A 15,307-nucleotide genomic window follows, 5' to 3' on the forward strand; every position below is an offset into this window, starting at 1 on the left:
CAGTTAACATTACTATTGTGTTTTTGTTTTTCTCACCGTTCTCTTTATTATTTTTTCTTTCATGTGTTTGGCTCCTGTGATGCTGAAATGCCCCCATTCTAAATAGTGCGCAGTGTGTTTACATCACTGCGCCGTGGAGGGATGCAGAGGCCGCACGGCGCATGTGTGTCTGGCCCTTTAAGAGATGTTTTGACTCCGCACGTGCTCGCCTTATATGGGAGCAGCGTCGCTCGGTGACCGACAGTTACCTCCTCTGCTCCTCCTCTGCTCCGCTGCTCTGCTCCGCTGCTCCGCTGCTCTGCTCCGCGTCGAGCAGCGCTATAAAACCCGGCTGGACGAAAAAAAACACACACACACACCGTTTATCCGAGACACAGAGCGCAGGAGGACCGTACCGGTTCGGGAGTTACTATTTGTTCGCCATTTACAATTTGTACTGGACATTTGATGACAACAGGAGGAGTGAACAGTCACACTAGTCAGGATCAAGGTTGGTGACTTTTTGGAGTTTTCCTCCCTTTTTTCGTTTTCTTTCCTCTTTTTGTTTGCTGTGGTTTGGTGCTTTTCAGTGTCGGAGATGCAGCTGTGCCCCCCGTGTGTCACGGTTAAAACACATTTTAATGACATATTGTCAGGTTAAGGTGCTGCTTTGGTTGCGAGTGTCTTATTTAAGCTAAAAAGAAAACACAAGAACAGTTCGTCTTGTACTGATGTTTTTTTTTTATTATTTGTTTTTTTCTATAACATGGTTATACGCTGCATTGAGGTTATTTAATGCAAAATGACAACAGTTTCCTAGTTGGTTTTTGCTCTTTAACATTATTCTTCTGTGTTAAGTCTGTGAGACTAATGAAGAGTGTAAAGGCAGCTACAGTTAAACGTGTAGCTTCCGGTGAGATATTACAAAATAAAAGCCTCTTTGTTGTCACGTATTTATGTGACTCGGCTTATCGTTGCAAAAGAAAAAGAACGAGCAGCACAAGGTAAACACGCCACCTTCCTACTTTGATGGTTTTCAGCTAAGTCTAAATTGCTTTTATTTAAAAGCACACGACAGCGAGTGTTTTCAGGGTCTATTCGTTGCGGTTTTACGGTGAAAGGATAGTCAACAGTCATTGTCGCCTCATTTTGTCTGACTTGACGCTTGAAGCGCTGCATCGCGAAGCAAAATGACCGAGAGTAACCTCAGTCACCAAAGAACAATGAAATACTAGTCTCATAACTTAAGTTATGCAGACGATGAATTTTGACTTTGTCATAAAGCTGACAATGAGTACAGTATACAGATCATCCTTTATGATAGTATGCACGCAGTTTGTTTTCCGTTTTTTTTTTACATTTTTCACGTTTTTTTCACCCGAAACGTGCAGCGCAGTAATTTATTGCACCTTTTGTTTGAGTCTGCTCAAACATATCCATATAAACAAATAAGGTACAACGTCTTTCTGTTTTGCTTCGTGGTTTGAAGCAGCGAATATGATATAAGACCAACGCTACAAGATCGTCGAAGATCGAAAATAAATGTTACAGTTTTTAATTTGACTAGTTTTGCTTTTTGATGATCATATGTTACATGTGTTCAGAAAACAAGAAAGAAAATGGAGTTGAGAAAAAAAAAAAAACCCTGAGTGTGATAACACGTGAGTGAGAATTTGATGGTAAACAAGTATGAAAAAAGCAGGTTTTGATGTGTACCACTAGAGGCAGCCTAGCTCTGCAGCATTTAGGCTGCACAACAAGCAGCAGAGAGCAGAGAACCCCCCCCCCCCCCCCCCCCTCAATTCTGTATGCGATGTATTTCCACGGTGTTTTCTAAACCCTGAACTCGTCAGAAGCCATTCAGTTTAACATGTAAACAACAGAAAACACCGACAGAAGCAGGCTGGTGCAAGTGAGACGAAAAGAAAAGGTTTTTAAATGGTTAGAAACATGTAAACACGGTCGGTGATCAGTCCTCAAATGAACGTGGGCATAGACTGAAGACAGAGTTTCAGTGATCAAAATAAGGATAGGTAGAAGAAAAGCCATTCAGTAGATGCCAAATGTGTCAGATGTGCAAATTATATAGAATGTCATCTATCCACACATACTGTACAACAACAATAAGCAGTGGAAGTCTATAGATAATTTGGGATTAAAAACAGGGCTTTTATTTGTGTTTTGTTTTTAAGACACACAGTAATGTGCATTGATGTTGTTAAAGGGTTGTTCTTTGTTAAATCACCTGAGCTCTTATTCCATGATATAGTCAGTTGTGATGCATGTGAATATCTGTACGTTTTAATTAGAGACTTTCAGTAAGATTACAGCTGGCAGATCCAGTATGTGCCACGAATGCGTCTGTTAAATCAAGTGACTCATGGTGTGCACAGATGTACCCGTACAGCAGATAGTGCACACGGGTCACTGTGTTGTTTGTTGTTCCCACAGTTCTTGTTGGTTTTTATTGCAACATCTTGGGCACTCTTGGGTGGATGTACTTAATACAGCCAATTGCATCTATTTTTTAGCAGATGTAAGTGGAGACTGCTGGGCAAGTTGTTGATTAAATGTGACATCAGTATTTTTATGATTGCATTAGAGACACTGTGGTGTTCAAACTCAGAAAACTTGATGAATGAGCTGATCAGGGTAGACCCCAATCATAGGATCACCACATTAACATGTCCTTGACACTGTTGTGCTGTTGCTCCATTCAGTTGTATTCATACACGCAATATAAAGGACATTGAAAATAACAAGCAGGAGGGCCTCGATCCTTTGTCTAAGGACTCCAAGTTAACTATCAAACATGAACTAACACAAAACTTAGTTGTAGCGCAGAAATGTTGTATAAAATCTGATCATCTACCTAATAATATAATATTTATGTTAATCAGCTCTTTGTGGACATAATAATTATTAATGGAGCTGCAATGGACTTCACAGCTAAAGATTTGTTTTTCATAGGTTTGAGTTACCATTTCCTCATGTGCTGTAAACCATGATTGCTTTAATTAAGGAGTTAATGGTCTCAGTCTTGAGTGGCTGACACAATTTTAGGTCTTGATGACCTGGTGTTTGAGTCGGTAAACAGGATTACAAAAGTCCTGATGAGATTGTCCTTGTTAACTAGATACTAAAGTAATTGGTCTTTGTGCAATCAAAAAACTACAGTTTAGTACTTTGTGTATTTGGTCTTCTTTTGGTCACATTTCTTTGAGTAACTAATGCTGTTTAATCAGTGGGGTGTTTTATTTAGATTGAACAATAGGGATGACAAACACAGATCAAGTAATGTGTTCTTTTACCATTTCCATGAAATGCAGTACTGTGTGTGATACTGGGGTGTTAACAGGGTGATAATTGGGACCATAAATGGATTGCCAGCAACTTTTACCCCTTAAAACCATCCCACCACCCACTCATTCTGCCAGTTGAACTATAGCAGGACTTTTGGACACATGAGTCGACATCAAGTGGACTTCAGCTTGCAGTGGCTAGCAACCTTCCCCAGTCACCAGTCGACTTCATTTGTGTTGCTGTACTTTTGGCTGGTCTGCATTTCAGAGTGAAATATTTCTTATAGGTGAATCTGTTGTCATGATTATTTTCTGTCAGTAATGATACTTTGTTTCATATTGATATTTACTTTATATTATTTTAAAATGTTTTTAGAACCAAATAATAACTAATTATTGCTTTTCATGCCCAATGGTGGCGTAATCCGTTGGATGGTGCAACCAGATTTTTTACAGTTGTGTGGTTATAGTTTGTTGATGTAACTACTTTCTGTTCTTTTTTCACATCAGTGTTGTGCGTCAGTCATTTTTTGTAAACTACTTTTGGTAGCTACTGATGGTTTGTTAGTTGACTGTGATTAGTCTGGCATTTTCATAGTCAGGAAAGTATTATTTATTTTGTGACAGCTACCTTTACCCTAACCTGTACAAATCTGCAGGTGTTGACACTCTGTCTTTGTCTTTTTGCTACACAGTGAGGAGCTGGAGCGTGCTCAGTGAGGTTGGGAAGACAGCAACATGGCAGTCTCCACTCAACTGGGTTTACTGCTTTGGAAGAACTTCACCTACCGACGGAGACAGACTGTAAGTAGGAGTGCTTCAAATTACTGACTCAAGCAACATATCATTTACTAGTGATAGCAGAGTAAATGATATGTTGTTTTAACAGTTTTAATACTTTAGAACTTTTTTAGTTTGTATTCTTTATGATGTTTCCTCAGAACAGAGGTTTTACTTTCATTGATGTCACGTATTTAGTTATATCTGCTAATGGCCAGACTGCATTATCCTTGTGTTTAAAGTTACATTGGCAAAAACTCCAAAATTGGAATTTTCATATTCCATGAAACAGACAAAAAAAATGCAGAACTGAGTATTTTTGTTTCCTGTTAGCTTGTATGACTAATAATCTTCTATTTCAATCACATTTTAGTGGGTTTACATTGAATTAGAGACAAAGATCAGAAATTTGAGACTAGTCCCACAAGAACAGTCATAACGGCATTACAAAGGTTTATACATGTTAGGATTACATATTTTACTCATTAATATACAACAATCCAATACTTATTTAGCCCACAACCATGGAAATGGTGTAATTCTCCCCCAGGTCACATGGACTGGAATGTGGTTTAGTTCTGAGTTGACCATGAGTCAGTCAGAGACATGATGACACATTTATATGTCAGATCCATTATTCACAATCTTGGACTGGTTAATGCCCACACACTTAAAGTCATGTAAATCAAATTCAATTCAGGGCTGTAGCATCATACCTCTTTATATGGGAAGGGGCTCATCTGCATACAGTTAGGCCATTTGTCCGTGAAGCAGAAACGCCTCCTCAAAGTGACAGCTAGTAATTTTTAACAAAGGGTTACAGTTGAAAGACAATGTCTTTAGTCTTTATCCAAATGTTGCATGTCTGCCATGCTGTTAAGGCTGAGACACAGACAGCTGAAGCACAGAAGCCATATGGAACAGATGGACAAATCCATAGTCCTCTAAACCCAGCAGGCCCCTCCCTCTGTCTCACTCTGTGTCCCTTTATTAACCCATATACTTTACCCAAAGTCTTGGAGGGATTACTGTTTGCAAAGGACAATAGCTGACAGCCCCCTTCACGTCACAGTTCATGTTTATATGTTTTTCTTTTTCCTAAACCAGTAGAGACTGGTTTAGTTTTACAGAAAAATACAATTAAAACATTGTATGGAACAACTTTGGGCTGTTTAACACAAAAGGAAATTTTCACAGTCACAGTTTGGGATGATTAACTCATATATTCATGAGGTGTAAAGCTTTGTTTGATTAACACCTGTTGTCATCCCTTTGGTCTTGCTTTCTTAGATCCAGCTGCTGATTGAGATCATCTGGCCTCTTTTCATCTTCTTCATTTTGATCTCGGTCCGAATACATTATCCACCCTACGAGCAACATGAATGTAAGCAGACACTGGGGAGAGAGTGAGTGAGGGGTGGTAGAAGCTAAAATGTCCTTAACCGAGCATATGAGTGATTGGACATAACTGTAAAATTGGCAGTGACGTAAGATGAACATAACATGAAAAGTGAATACAAATGACACCAGTTGTCTGTTTTAACAAAGCAGAGCCTCTTGGTTCTTGGTAAGATCAATATGTCAGTCATGCAAGGTTTCCATATTACTGTTGCAGAAGGATCTGTTGGCTCAGTATTTGTTTGCACTGTGTGAACCAGATATTTTTTTCCAGAGCTGGTTTCACAACTCTAGCCATGTTTCAACTCAAGAAGAGTTTTACCAGTTGAAAGAACAAAAATCTTATCAGAGGTTCCCTAGAGATGCTGTGGTCATTGTGTTGACTAACAAATCAGTTTCCCTATTACGAACAAAGCACTAATACCAAATTAGTGTATCATAAGTCTATCAGAGCCCAGTGAACTTGTGTTTCAACTTCCTGACCCCTTCTCTCCTTCTATGCATATCTCTTCAACGTAACAGCTACTTAACCTTGGTGAATTGGAGCAGTAACAGTTCTGTTACCTTATAAGAGTCCAAACAATTGTAAAGAAGAGATCGGTGTTTTTTAAAGTTTAGGCAGTGGTGACGATGGTCTACATCGTACAGGGGTTTGATCTGTGTGCCCAAATCTGTGGAAATGTTCTACACTTTTCATTTTCTTAATGAGTTTGTATTAGACAGAGAAATTAACAAAGGTTTAGTCAAAGGCTTTAGACCGGTAAAGTATTAAACAAGGTGACATGATTATTAACATGGAGCATATTACCATTTAGAGGATTAGCTTTGTTTACTGCAGAGTCAATGGAGAGTCAATTATAGAGACAATTGAAATAGCAAGAATTATAATATTATAATGTTCTCCTAATGCTTAGTATATCTCCTCTGTTTAGCTGATATTTAATAATTAAGTTAAAATTGTATGCTTATACAATTGTATGCTTATTATTATTTTTCAGGCCACTTCCCCAACAAGGCCATGCCTTCAGCTGGTACCCTGCCCTGGGTGCAAGGCATCATCTGTAACGCGAATAACCCCTGCTTCCGCAATCCTACCCCTGGAGAGAGTCCGGGGGTGGTGGGAAACTTCAATGATTCTATGTAAGACCTTCATACTTATCCACTGCATTGACTGATCAAGTTTAACTTAAAGAGCGTTCAGTAATAAAATGTATTCTTTTACAAAATTGAAAAAATACCCTTACAGTCTTTGAATTATTCAGGGATGTAAAATATTGTATCTAATGGTGCCTTTCTGTGCAAACCCCACCAGAATCTCTCGTCTGTTCGTTGATGCCAAGAAGATCCTGCTGTACACTCAGAATGATAGGAGCTACGAGGGCTACAAGGGACTGCTGAGGGCTCTGAGGAACCTGCAGAAGAACACTGCTCGTAAGAACATACCTTTGATTATTTGCTTGTTTTGTGATTTATTAAGCTGACCAGCTGATTGATAAGTTACAAAAAAACAAACTCCTGCTTCACCCATATATGTTTTAACCACTTTAGTAACTAACTTCACTTACATGTTCAGCTTCTGCTTGAGTGAAAAGTTCATGGAAAGGTGTTGTGGGTCAGTTGATCAAATTTTCTTCTTCTCAACATGTGTAAGTGTCCCCCAATAACAAAATTGGCTAAAAATACTATTTGTAAGGAGCTGTTAAATGAAAAATACTACGTGCATTCTACACAGTCGTACATTAAAAAGGCAGACATACCACACAGACATTACACAATGACTTAGGCTTGAATCATTGCAAATAAATAGTTGAAAAAATGATTATGGTCTATTGACTTTCCAAGTTCACTCACTCTTGGCGGTTCATGTTAGCTTAGAGCTTTGCTGGTGTGACATGTCCTTTTCTTATCACAGTTTACCACCCGTGGTGGGGCCATGTCCCAAAAGCCATTGGTTATAGCACTGCTGTGCTTCTTTTATTACATGCTAGTGGTGGTGGTCCAAGACAGGAAAACCAGAAACTTGCGTACCACCCTGATGATCACTGTATAATCAGATCTGATAATAAAGTGGCCAGTTGTTCTGACTGGAACGCTTCCTGTCTAAGAGGACAACTCACAGACGTTGTTTACTACTGGTAGTGGTTAGTTATCAAGTTATTCTGCAAAATATGTTGTCATGAGTTCTATGAGCACATTTAAACAGTGTTTAGATTTTAGATTTTAAAAAGAAATAGAGAGGAATTCATCATCATGACCTCAACTGTTGCTGTGCAGAGAAAGTGTTTCTTAATAAATTTCTACCCAGTAAATGCAGCCTGTAACTATGTAAGAGGGTTGTGAACTCGCATTGCATTTACTCTCTTTAACGTGAATAGAAAGCACACACACATTATCACATTATACACATCATCTTTCCTCAGTGGAAAAGGTTTTCATTGCTATTACTCTGACATGGCAGACATCTCTGTTTTCCAGCCAACCTTCTTTACAAAGACAACCATAACAAAAGAAAGAAAAACAAGAAAAACTAAAAATAAAATGGAGGATAAAATGAGGATGAGCTTTACAGAGTGCAGGAACAGTAAACAGCAGTGATGTAACTACTGACCTCAGCTAATTGTTATAGTGAAATGAGGGAGTCCAATTAGACTGTGTTGTCTCATATTTGTTCCATTAGTGTTGTCTTGCTACTGCAACATTTCTCTGGGGCACATATGATGAATAGGTCCATTGAGTTTTTATAAATAGAGGGTATTATTGTGATTTCACATTAGACAGTAAGGGTATAGTGAGTAGAGTCTACCATCAGAAATTATGCAACTAAATAGAACAACCAAGGTTCTTGTTGTTGGCCACCGTCTGTTCTCTCATCCCAGAGGTAAATTGTGTTATGCAATAGTTCCTCCAAAGAATAACATGACCTGAAAAAAAAGATCACACGACAGTCCAGACAAATATAAATATTGTTTATTAATTTTTTAATCTAAAATGTTTGCGCATATTTAACTGTGTATTTGTCTTTAATCCAGGTGCATGCATTTATGTAGTTCAGGAACAGTCATATATGATGCAGGAGAAAGCAGACAGAGTAAAACATTAGGAATAAGCGTATAGATCAAAGAGCTTGGAGAGAGGCCTGTGTTAGTTTAAGCAATATTAGATGATTTACAGTGACAGGGAAGGTGGAATGGCAAAGGTCAAAGAAAGCAATGAAATCACACAGGTTACACTCTTCTTTGATCAGGTCTAATATATGTGTGCTGTATGTGAAGAGAATCAATAGACATGCCTATTTTAAGATCAAAGCAATGCAACATTGAGGTAAGATAAGGTTTCTTAATCCCAAATTGATGAACAGATGTGAAAAACTATTATCAGGTTGCCAGGATTGAGCTTTTCATACATACTTTTACTTTATCCTCCCACCTGTCTTTTCACAAAAGCAAAGCTGAAAATGGGATTGCATAACAGATGAGAATATTTGACTTTTATTCTTGCACCTCATGCTAGATGTGTCATGTTTCTGATCTTTTGAAATGGCAAACTAGATTTGTCATGAACTGTGTTATATTTTTTCTTGAATGTACTCAGTTTTCATAGAGAGATATGAGGTATCTTTTTACCTCTGTCTTTGCACATGCAGCCATTTTGTCACTGTTGTCAGAATTGGCACAGCAGCCATATTATGTTGAAATGACCGGAAATGAAAATACACTTGGTATTCAGGAAAGCCTGAGCTTGTTATCCAGCTTGTGACAGATTTGGAAACATGTGGTTCCACAGAGATCACAGCCTGTTTGTAGACTAGTTTGACCAGTGATGACATTTGTTGTTAAGGTGTGTGATAGCAGCACTGTTTAATTTAAAACAGGATATGCTCCAGCATTATGCATGTACACACTAATAGATTTGAACATAGGGCTTGCCTGTGGCTTCAACACAGGAAAAGAAGGTTTGTTACTTTACTGTTTAAATTTCTCCCAGGTAACCCAGAAGATTTAGAGCAACCAGGCTGTGTAAATAAAGACAAATGCATACAGATAAAACCAAATAAGAAAATCAAATGCACACATGCACACACAAGCAAACTGCACAATTTAGCATGACTTTCAATTTTAACAAAGTTCCACCATCCAGTCTTGTGTGTCCTCAAGGGCCTTTAGATGCAATGCACCATGGGAGCAGAGGCTTCCTACTGGGAAACTGATTAGTCCTTATTAACACTCCCTTGATGTTCAACCCTGAGAGTTTAGGTCACATACATTCACACATACACAGTGTACAGTTACACCTACACACATGCAGAGAGAGCAGGGATGGTTGGGATGTATCAAACACACACTCCCACGTCAAACTCACAAATAGCACACACTCTTGTGCATAGCTGTGGCGCTAGGAGGGAAGAGCGACACACATGTTCACCCTCAGCACACAGAAACACACTGTTCTCTTTCACTTCCTCCCAAAGGATGTTCAGTTTTGTTGAAGCCAAGTGTTTCCTCTGTGTGTGTGTGTGTGTGTGTGTGTGTGTGTGTATGTTACTTAGTAAATAAGTGTAAAATGTATTCATCTTCATAATCAAGGACACTAAACGGCCATGCAAAACTCTTAGGATAAGAAACAGTCCAATTTGACAGCAAGAGCATTGTTAACAACCAAAATATAGGAGCTACTCTTGTTCTCTCTGCAAAATTCCTTTTAACTAGCTTTGCCAAAAGCTAAGGTCGGATGTCAGTATAACTAGTAAATCGATAAAGAGAAAACAGCTGTTGAACAAAAGTAGTTGAAAGAACAATAATTTACAATGAATTAAAGCGAATGAGAGAGAGAGAAACAGCAAGCATTATCTGGACCAAAGTGGAATACCCTGTAGTAACCCTGACTGAGTAAAAAACTTACAGCTGATGAGAAGTGAGCAGTGAGTGTGAGGGTGCATGCAGCTGACTGGGACCAGTTTCAGAAATGGTTTGACTTCTCTGGAATTCAGCAGAAGTACAAAAAGTCCTCAGTGCAGAGCGAGGAGAGTATGTGCCTGTGTTTCACATATAACGTTTGATTTGATTTTCTAGTTATGTATTTTTATCTTCTCAGGTTACACACATTTATTATTGAAATAGCGGTTTAGAGTTTTATGTGTCATAGCTGTTTGACTTAATGTTCCCTATTTATTTTTCTAGCTTTCAAGCTGAAGGACTTTTTGCAAGACAATGAGACCCTGTCCCATTTCCTGCATCATAACGCCTCACTTCCCCGCCATGCTCTGAAGCAGATAGTCGAGGCTGACGTCAATCTGGAGAAGGTAAACTATTACAATATATATACATACATAAACTGATATAATATAAAATATAATATACATAAGGTTTTTAGTAAAGGGTTTAAGTGAAGCTTTTTATATGTGTATATTGCAAAACTGAAATGTTGTTTCTGTTAACCTCAGATCCCATATACATCTGCAACAGAACAGATAGCAGTATAGTATTATGAAATATAGTCTCGTAATACTTTTGTAGTTTAGTCCTTTTCTCATATGAGATAATCATACTCCCCTGGCCACAGTGCTCGTGCATAAATCCAGCGACCTTGGCTCAGCTGCATCTGTTGGGCCACAGGACTCTGCACAGCTAAGCCCTTAATACCCAGACTGAAAAATGAGTGTGGGTGGGGGTATAGGGGCTGTTGGGCACCAAAAGATTCCTTCCTATCTGTCTCTTTATTCATTTTTCCCCCAACATAAAAGATTCCTATAATTATAATGATTTATTTTCATGTGCCCTCCCATTTTGATTAATGTCACCCCTCACTAACAGTGGATCGTTTTTTCTGACTGACAAGATGATTAATTTCCCAGCAACCCCATACACTCATTAAGAAACATATACCTTCTGCTGTGTCGTTCATCTATTTGTATGACCGTGTTTCACACATACATTTAATGATTCAGCGATTCACATCCATGTCAACAACACCTTCCAACCCAGCCCATAACAACATCCCTGATATGCGGTGAAAGCACTGGGGTCACGTGGCCACTCTACTTACCCCCTCCCTTCCCTTGTTTCTTCTCACGTGCAGCAACAGAGACAAATTCTCATCCCACCATCTGATGCTGTTCAACCCATCTTTCTCCCCCAGATGTCTCTTGACCAGTGGGGATGAGTGAATGTTAGTCGAGGAAGATCATTGTGAACTTTACTTAAGGAGAGGACTGAAAATTAGGAGGCATGTGCATAATATGCTGCCTTTTGGCACAACATAGACTGGTCAAGGACATTCATAAGATGCCTTTGCCTTGTACCTTGTCTCACTTATAAGTTGCTTTGGATAAAAGTGTCTGCTAAATGACAAAATGTAAATGTGATGTCAATGTGCCCCCCCTGCCTCCTCACACACACATACACACACACAAACACTCACATGTATGTGAACACCTTGACTCTGTCACAGACAACAGAGCCATTGTCCAGTCCTTGAAAAGGACATTTTGTTTCTGCGCTTGCACAGGCACATCTATGGTTTATCCTCCAAATATTGTGTTTGTGAACAAAGAAGAGAGAGGAGCATTTTAAAGAACAAAGTTCTTAGTTTGATCTACAAACATTAATATTAACATATGAGTCCCTTGAAATTAGGTCTTATTTGAATTTGTGTTTGTCAGAAGGTTTTACATTTTTGACCAACAGAAAATATAGATTGGATCATCTGTAAATATTTAGTGTTAGAAAGTTTGACTCTTTTTTTTTTTGGTGTGTTTAAAATGTATCATAGCATATATATAAATAGCATAATAAATTCAGCTTGAAGGAGATCAGTGCCTTGTACTTGTATGTTGTATCACATTAACATTTGAACCAAACTAAATTCCTCAGTCATCCTATAGTATGCTAACAGATGCTTTCATAATTCTCTACTTTATCTGAGTAATTGTTTTCTCTTTGTTCAGGTGCTGACTAAAGGTTTTGGCTTCCATCTAAGAGATCTTTGTAACACCACGCCCCTAGAAGAGTTTGTCCACATTGCTGACCAAAACGTGTCTCGTATGACTCAAGAAATTATCTGCACGTCTTCTAGTGACTGGCTGAACAAGGCCCAGAACCACTTCCTCTCCAACCTGGACTTCCTCAAGCCCATTCGTGTGAGTTCTTCTGCCCAGTCACACAAACTGACCATCTCACATTGTAGATCGTGATAGTCAGATGTTTAGCACTGCAAGTGTCTTAGTTGGATTATATTATGTTGGATTATACCTTGAGCATAACTGATATATTCAGATTTCTAACATAAACCTCCTGAGCCACAGTTAAAGTGAATTCTTGTCCACTGGGCCCAACAGTGAAAACGTTCCCTTCTCTTTTTAACTGGAAAATAGATTGTATTATCCCTTTCCCATGTTGCTTCACCTCTGGGTAATTGGGCGAAAAACAAAGTTAGGATGTCTTTGCCAAAAAGTCACTCGTCAGTGTAGATTCCTAGAAAATGCATTTCTTTCCAATCAAAGGGGAGGATTTACTAGGGATATTTACAAGCTATGAACTGGAACATCATGAACAAGTGCATCAAGAAAAATTTCTGAGACACATTCACATAACTGACATTGGTCTCTGCACTAGAGACTTATTGTAATAACCTTTTGAGGTTGTTATAGTAAGACTGGTGAATGGTTGACCTTGACTGTGGCACTAATATTGTACGACAGGCAGAATCACTGTTTGTAAAGCCGTGGCGTGGAATCAGGATTCAAAGCAAGAGCCTGTATTCATCCTTTTAAAGGAAATCCCTTGTCTTTTTCACATACTACAAATTGTTGTCTGTGTCAGTTTCTGTATTTATTTTCTCAGCTTTCATCTTTCCTTTCTTCTTCCCTCCCTGTCTAGCTTCACCTCTTTCCCTGTATCTTGCCAAACAGCCTGCCCACTTCCTGTAAAACCATCAATCTAAAAATGAGTCATAATGATGAATGATGGCAAGAGCTGGAAATAAACATTGTGTTTTGCAGTGAGAGAGACAGGCACCAGAAAGAAATCAAGTCACAAGTCCTCAGTAACACCAAGCTTTGGTGCTGGAGAGATTAGAAAAACCTTAGTCAAGTCTCTTAGTATGAGAATGAAATAAGTAACTGGTTCATTGTGGATTCACGCCAAAGCATCTTTTTCTTGTTCCTCTACATCCAAATGTTGATGCAAGAGTGGAAATTATTTTCCAGAAGTTACAAAATTGTGTAAAAAGTTAGGGCCAAGACTCTTTCATAATTCAACGTTCTCCTATGTCTCACTGCATGTGCGTACAGGGATAAACATTTCCAGGGAAAGAAAAAATGACAGAGCAGCGTGAGAAAAAAAAGAGAGTATCTTTCTCTTCTTCTAGACAACTGTTCTGTACTCTGTTTTGTGACACCTGTGATTTATTGAGTGTCAGACGTTCCAGCAGCTGACAGCAGTGAGATAGACGAGAACACACACAGACAAACTCTCACACAGAGCAGTTTGACAGGCAGGAACACAGGAGGTCAAAGTCACACTGACCTGTTGTTCTTCCTCAGCTACCCTTTTCCCTCACCGGGGACCCCAATGTTGTTCCCTTTCTTTTTCACCCACCTCTCCTTTTCCATTGCTTTTATTTTATGGTAGCTATAAATTATGACTTCTTGATAGATAGCAAATCAAAATGATAGAACAAAAAAAGCACAAAACAAGAAAAAACACGAATCTAACGTTTTTATGTTTTTACAGATAACTTTATTTCTCATGGCTTCCATTTCCCTCTGCATACTATATATCAGTGCAGTTTTATTAGGATAACATAATTGTGCACAAAAATCTATACACGATAGTAATGATTTTCTTTCACTCTAACAGAATGATGTGAGGTCGAACCCCAAAGTCGTTCAGGAAGTCTCAGCTGCAACTGACAATCTTCTGGAGAGCCTGGGCGCTCTAGCAGTGGAGGTAACCACACATACACGCACACACACAGAGCCCACTGCCCACACAGGTTTAAACAGGTACAAACACAAGTACTGAAGTATTTGTTTCCAAAGTTCAGTCTCCTGTAGTAATGTTTGTGAATAAAATCAATTCTTACCTAGAATCTGCCCTCTGTCTTGGGTCACATATATGTTCAACTACAAATTGGGACACTCAGGTTCAAGGCCATATTGACAAAATTAACACATAGGATATGCATACACACACTCTTTCAGAGAGTTTCTAAGAAAGAGTATTCTACTAAGTTATATTTGTGATTGAAAGGAAATGTGGTTTTGGGAACAAATAGTTGCTTCTGAGGTACAAGTTGTAAAAAGGGAGATCACTAGAAAGTTAGGACACACTGCTTTATTGTAATGGAAAAAATAATTGATTAAAAACAAGCTGCATATCTTTAGCCTTTAAACTGGTCCTTTGATTTTGATGTAATCTCATACTGCTTTTCTTCTGAAAAGATGCTTCTCTGAAGCTTAGATAAGGACACACCTGCAGTGTAAAATGTTCATGTAGCTGCAGTATAAAAGCCTTACTCAGCCGAAAAGCAGGTGCACTGTCTCAGGCATGCACGCTCACGTACACACACACATGCCTGGCCTAAGCTAGTGTAACCTAGTCCGATCTGTTGGAATGTAATGGGAAAGTAGATCGGTGGTGCAAGCACACACATAAACTGACTCTGTCTATAGGTGAAATAGCACTTCCTGTCTAACTATGATAACAGCAGGAGTGTTTTCCTCCTTCAGGCACTAACATTGCAACCCTCAGCAATGCTTTTTTATCCTCTCTAGCAAGTTGTTTTTTTGCTTGACTCTGTATGAGAGGAGAATGATTAACAAATGTGAACTCATGAAGAATACAAAATAC

General features: G+C 38.8%; 1 protein-coding gene across 2 annotated transcripts in view; it reads left to right on the forward strand.

Moving 5' to 3' along the window:
- Nucleotides 1-279: 279 nt before the first annotated feature.
- The window catches only part of LOC113162046 (phospholipid-transporting ATPase ABCA1-like), a 34,201-nt gene continuing 19,173 nt past the window's right edge, over nt 280-15,307 (forward strand). For both annotated transcript variants that reach the window (XM_026360004.1, XM_026360007.1), the window contains exons 1-8: nt 280-490; nt 3,977-4,085; nt 5,352-5,445; nt 6,458-6,599; nt 6,772-6,890; nt 10,637-10,758; nt 12,403-12,594; nt 14,315-14,404. In XM_026360004.1, coding sequence (XP_026215789.1) covers nt 4,020-4,085; nt 5,352-5,445; nt 6,458-6,599; nt 6,772-6,890; nt 10,637-10,758; nt 12,403-12,594; nt 14,315-14,404 — 825 coding nt within the window. In that variant the 5' untranslated portion in view covers nt 280-490; nt 3,977-4,019. The remainder of the gene's footprint in view (nt 491-3,976; nt 4,086-5,351; nt 5,446-6,457; nt 6,600-6,771; nt 6,891-10,636; nt 10,759-12,402; nt 12,595-14,314; nt 14,405-15,307) is intronic.

This window comes from Anabas testudineus, chromosome 1, assembly GCF_900324465.2.
Source record: "Anabas testudineus chromosome 1, fAnaTes1.2, whole genome shotgun sequence".
Classification (NCBI taxonomy): Eukaryota; Metazoa; Chordata; class Actinopteri; order Anabantiformes; family Anabantidae; genus Anabas; species Anabas testudineus.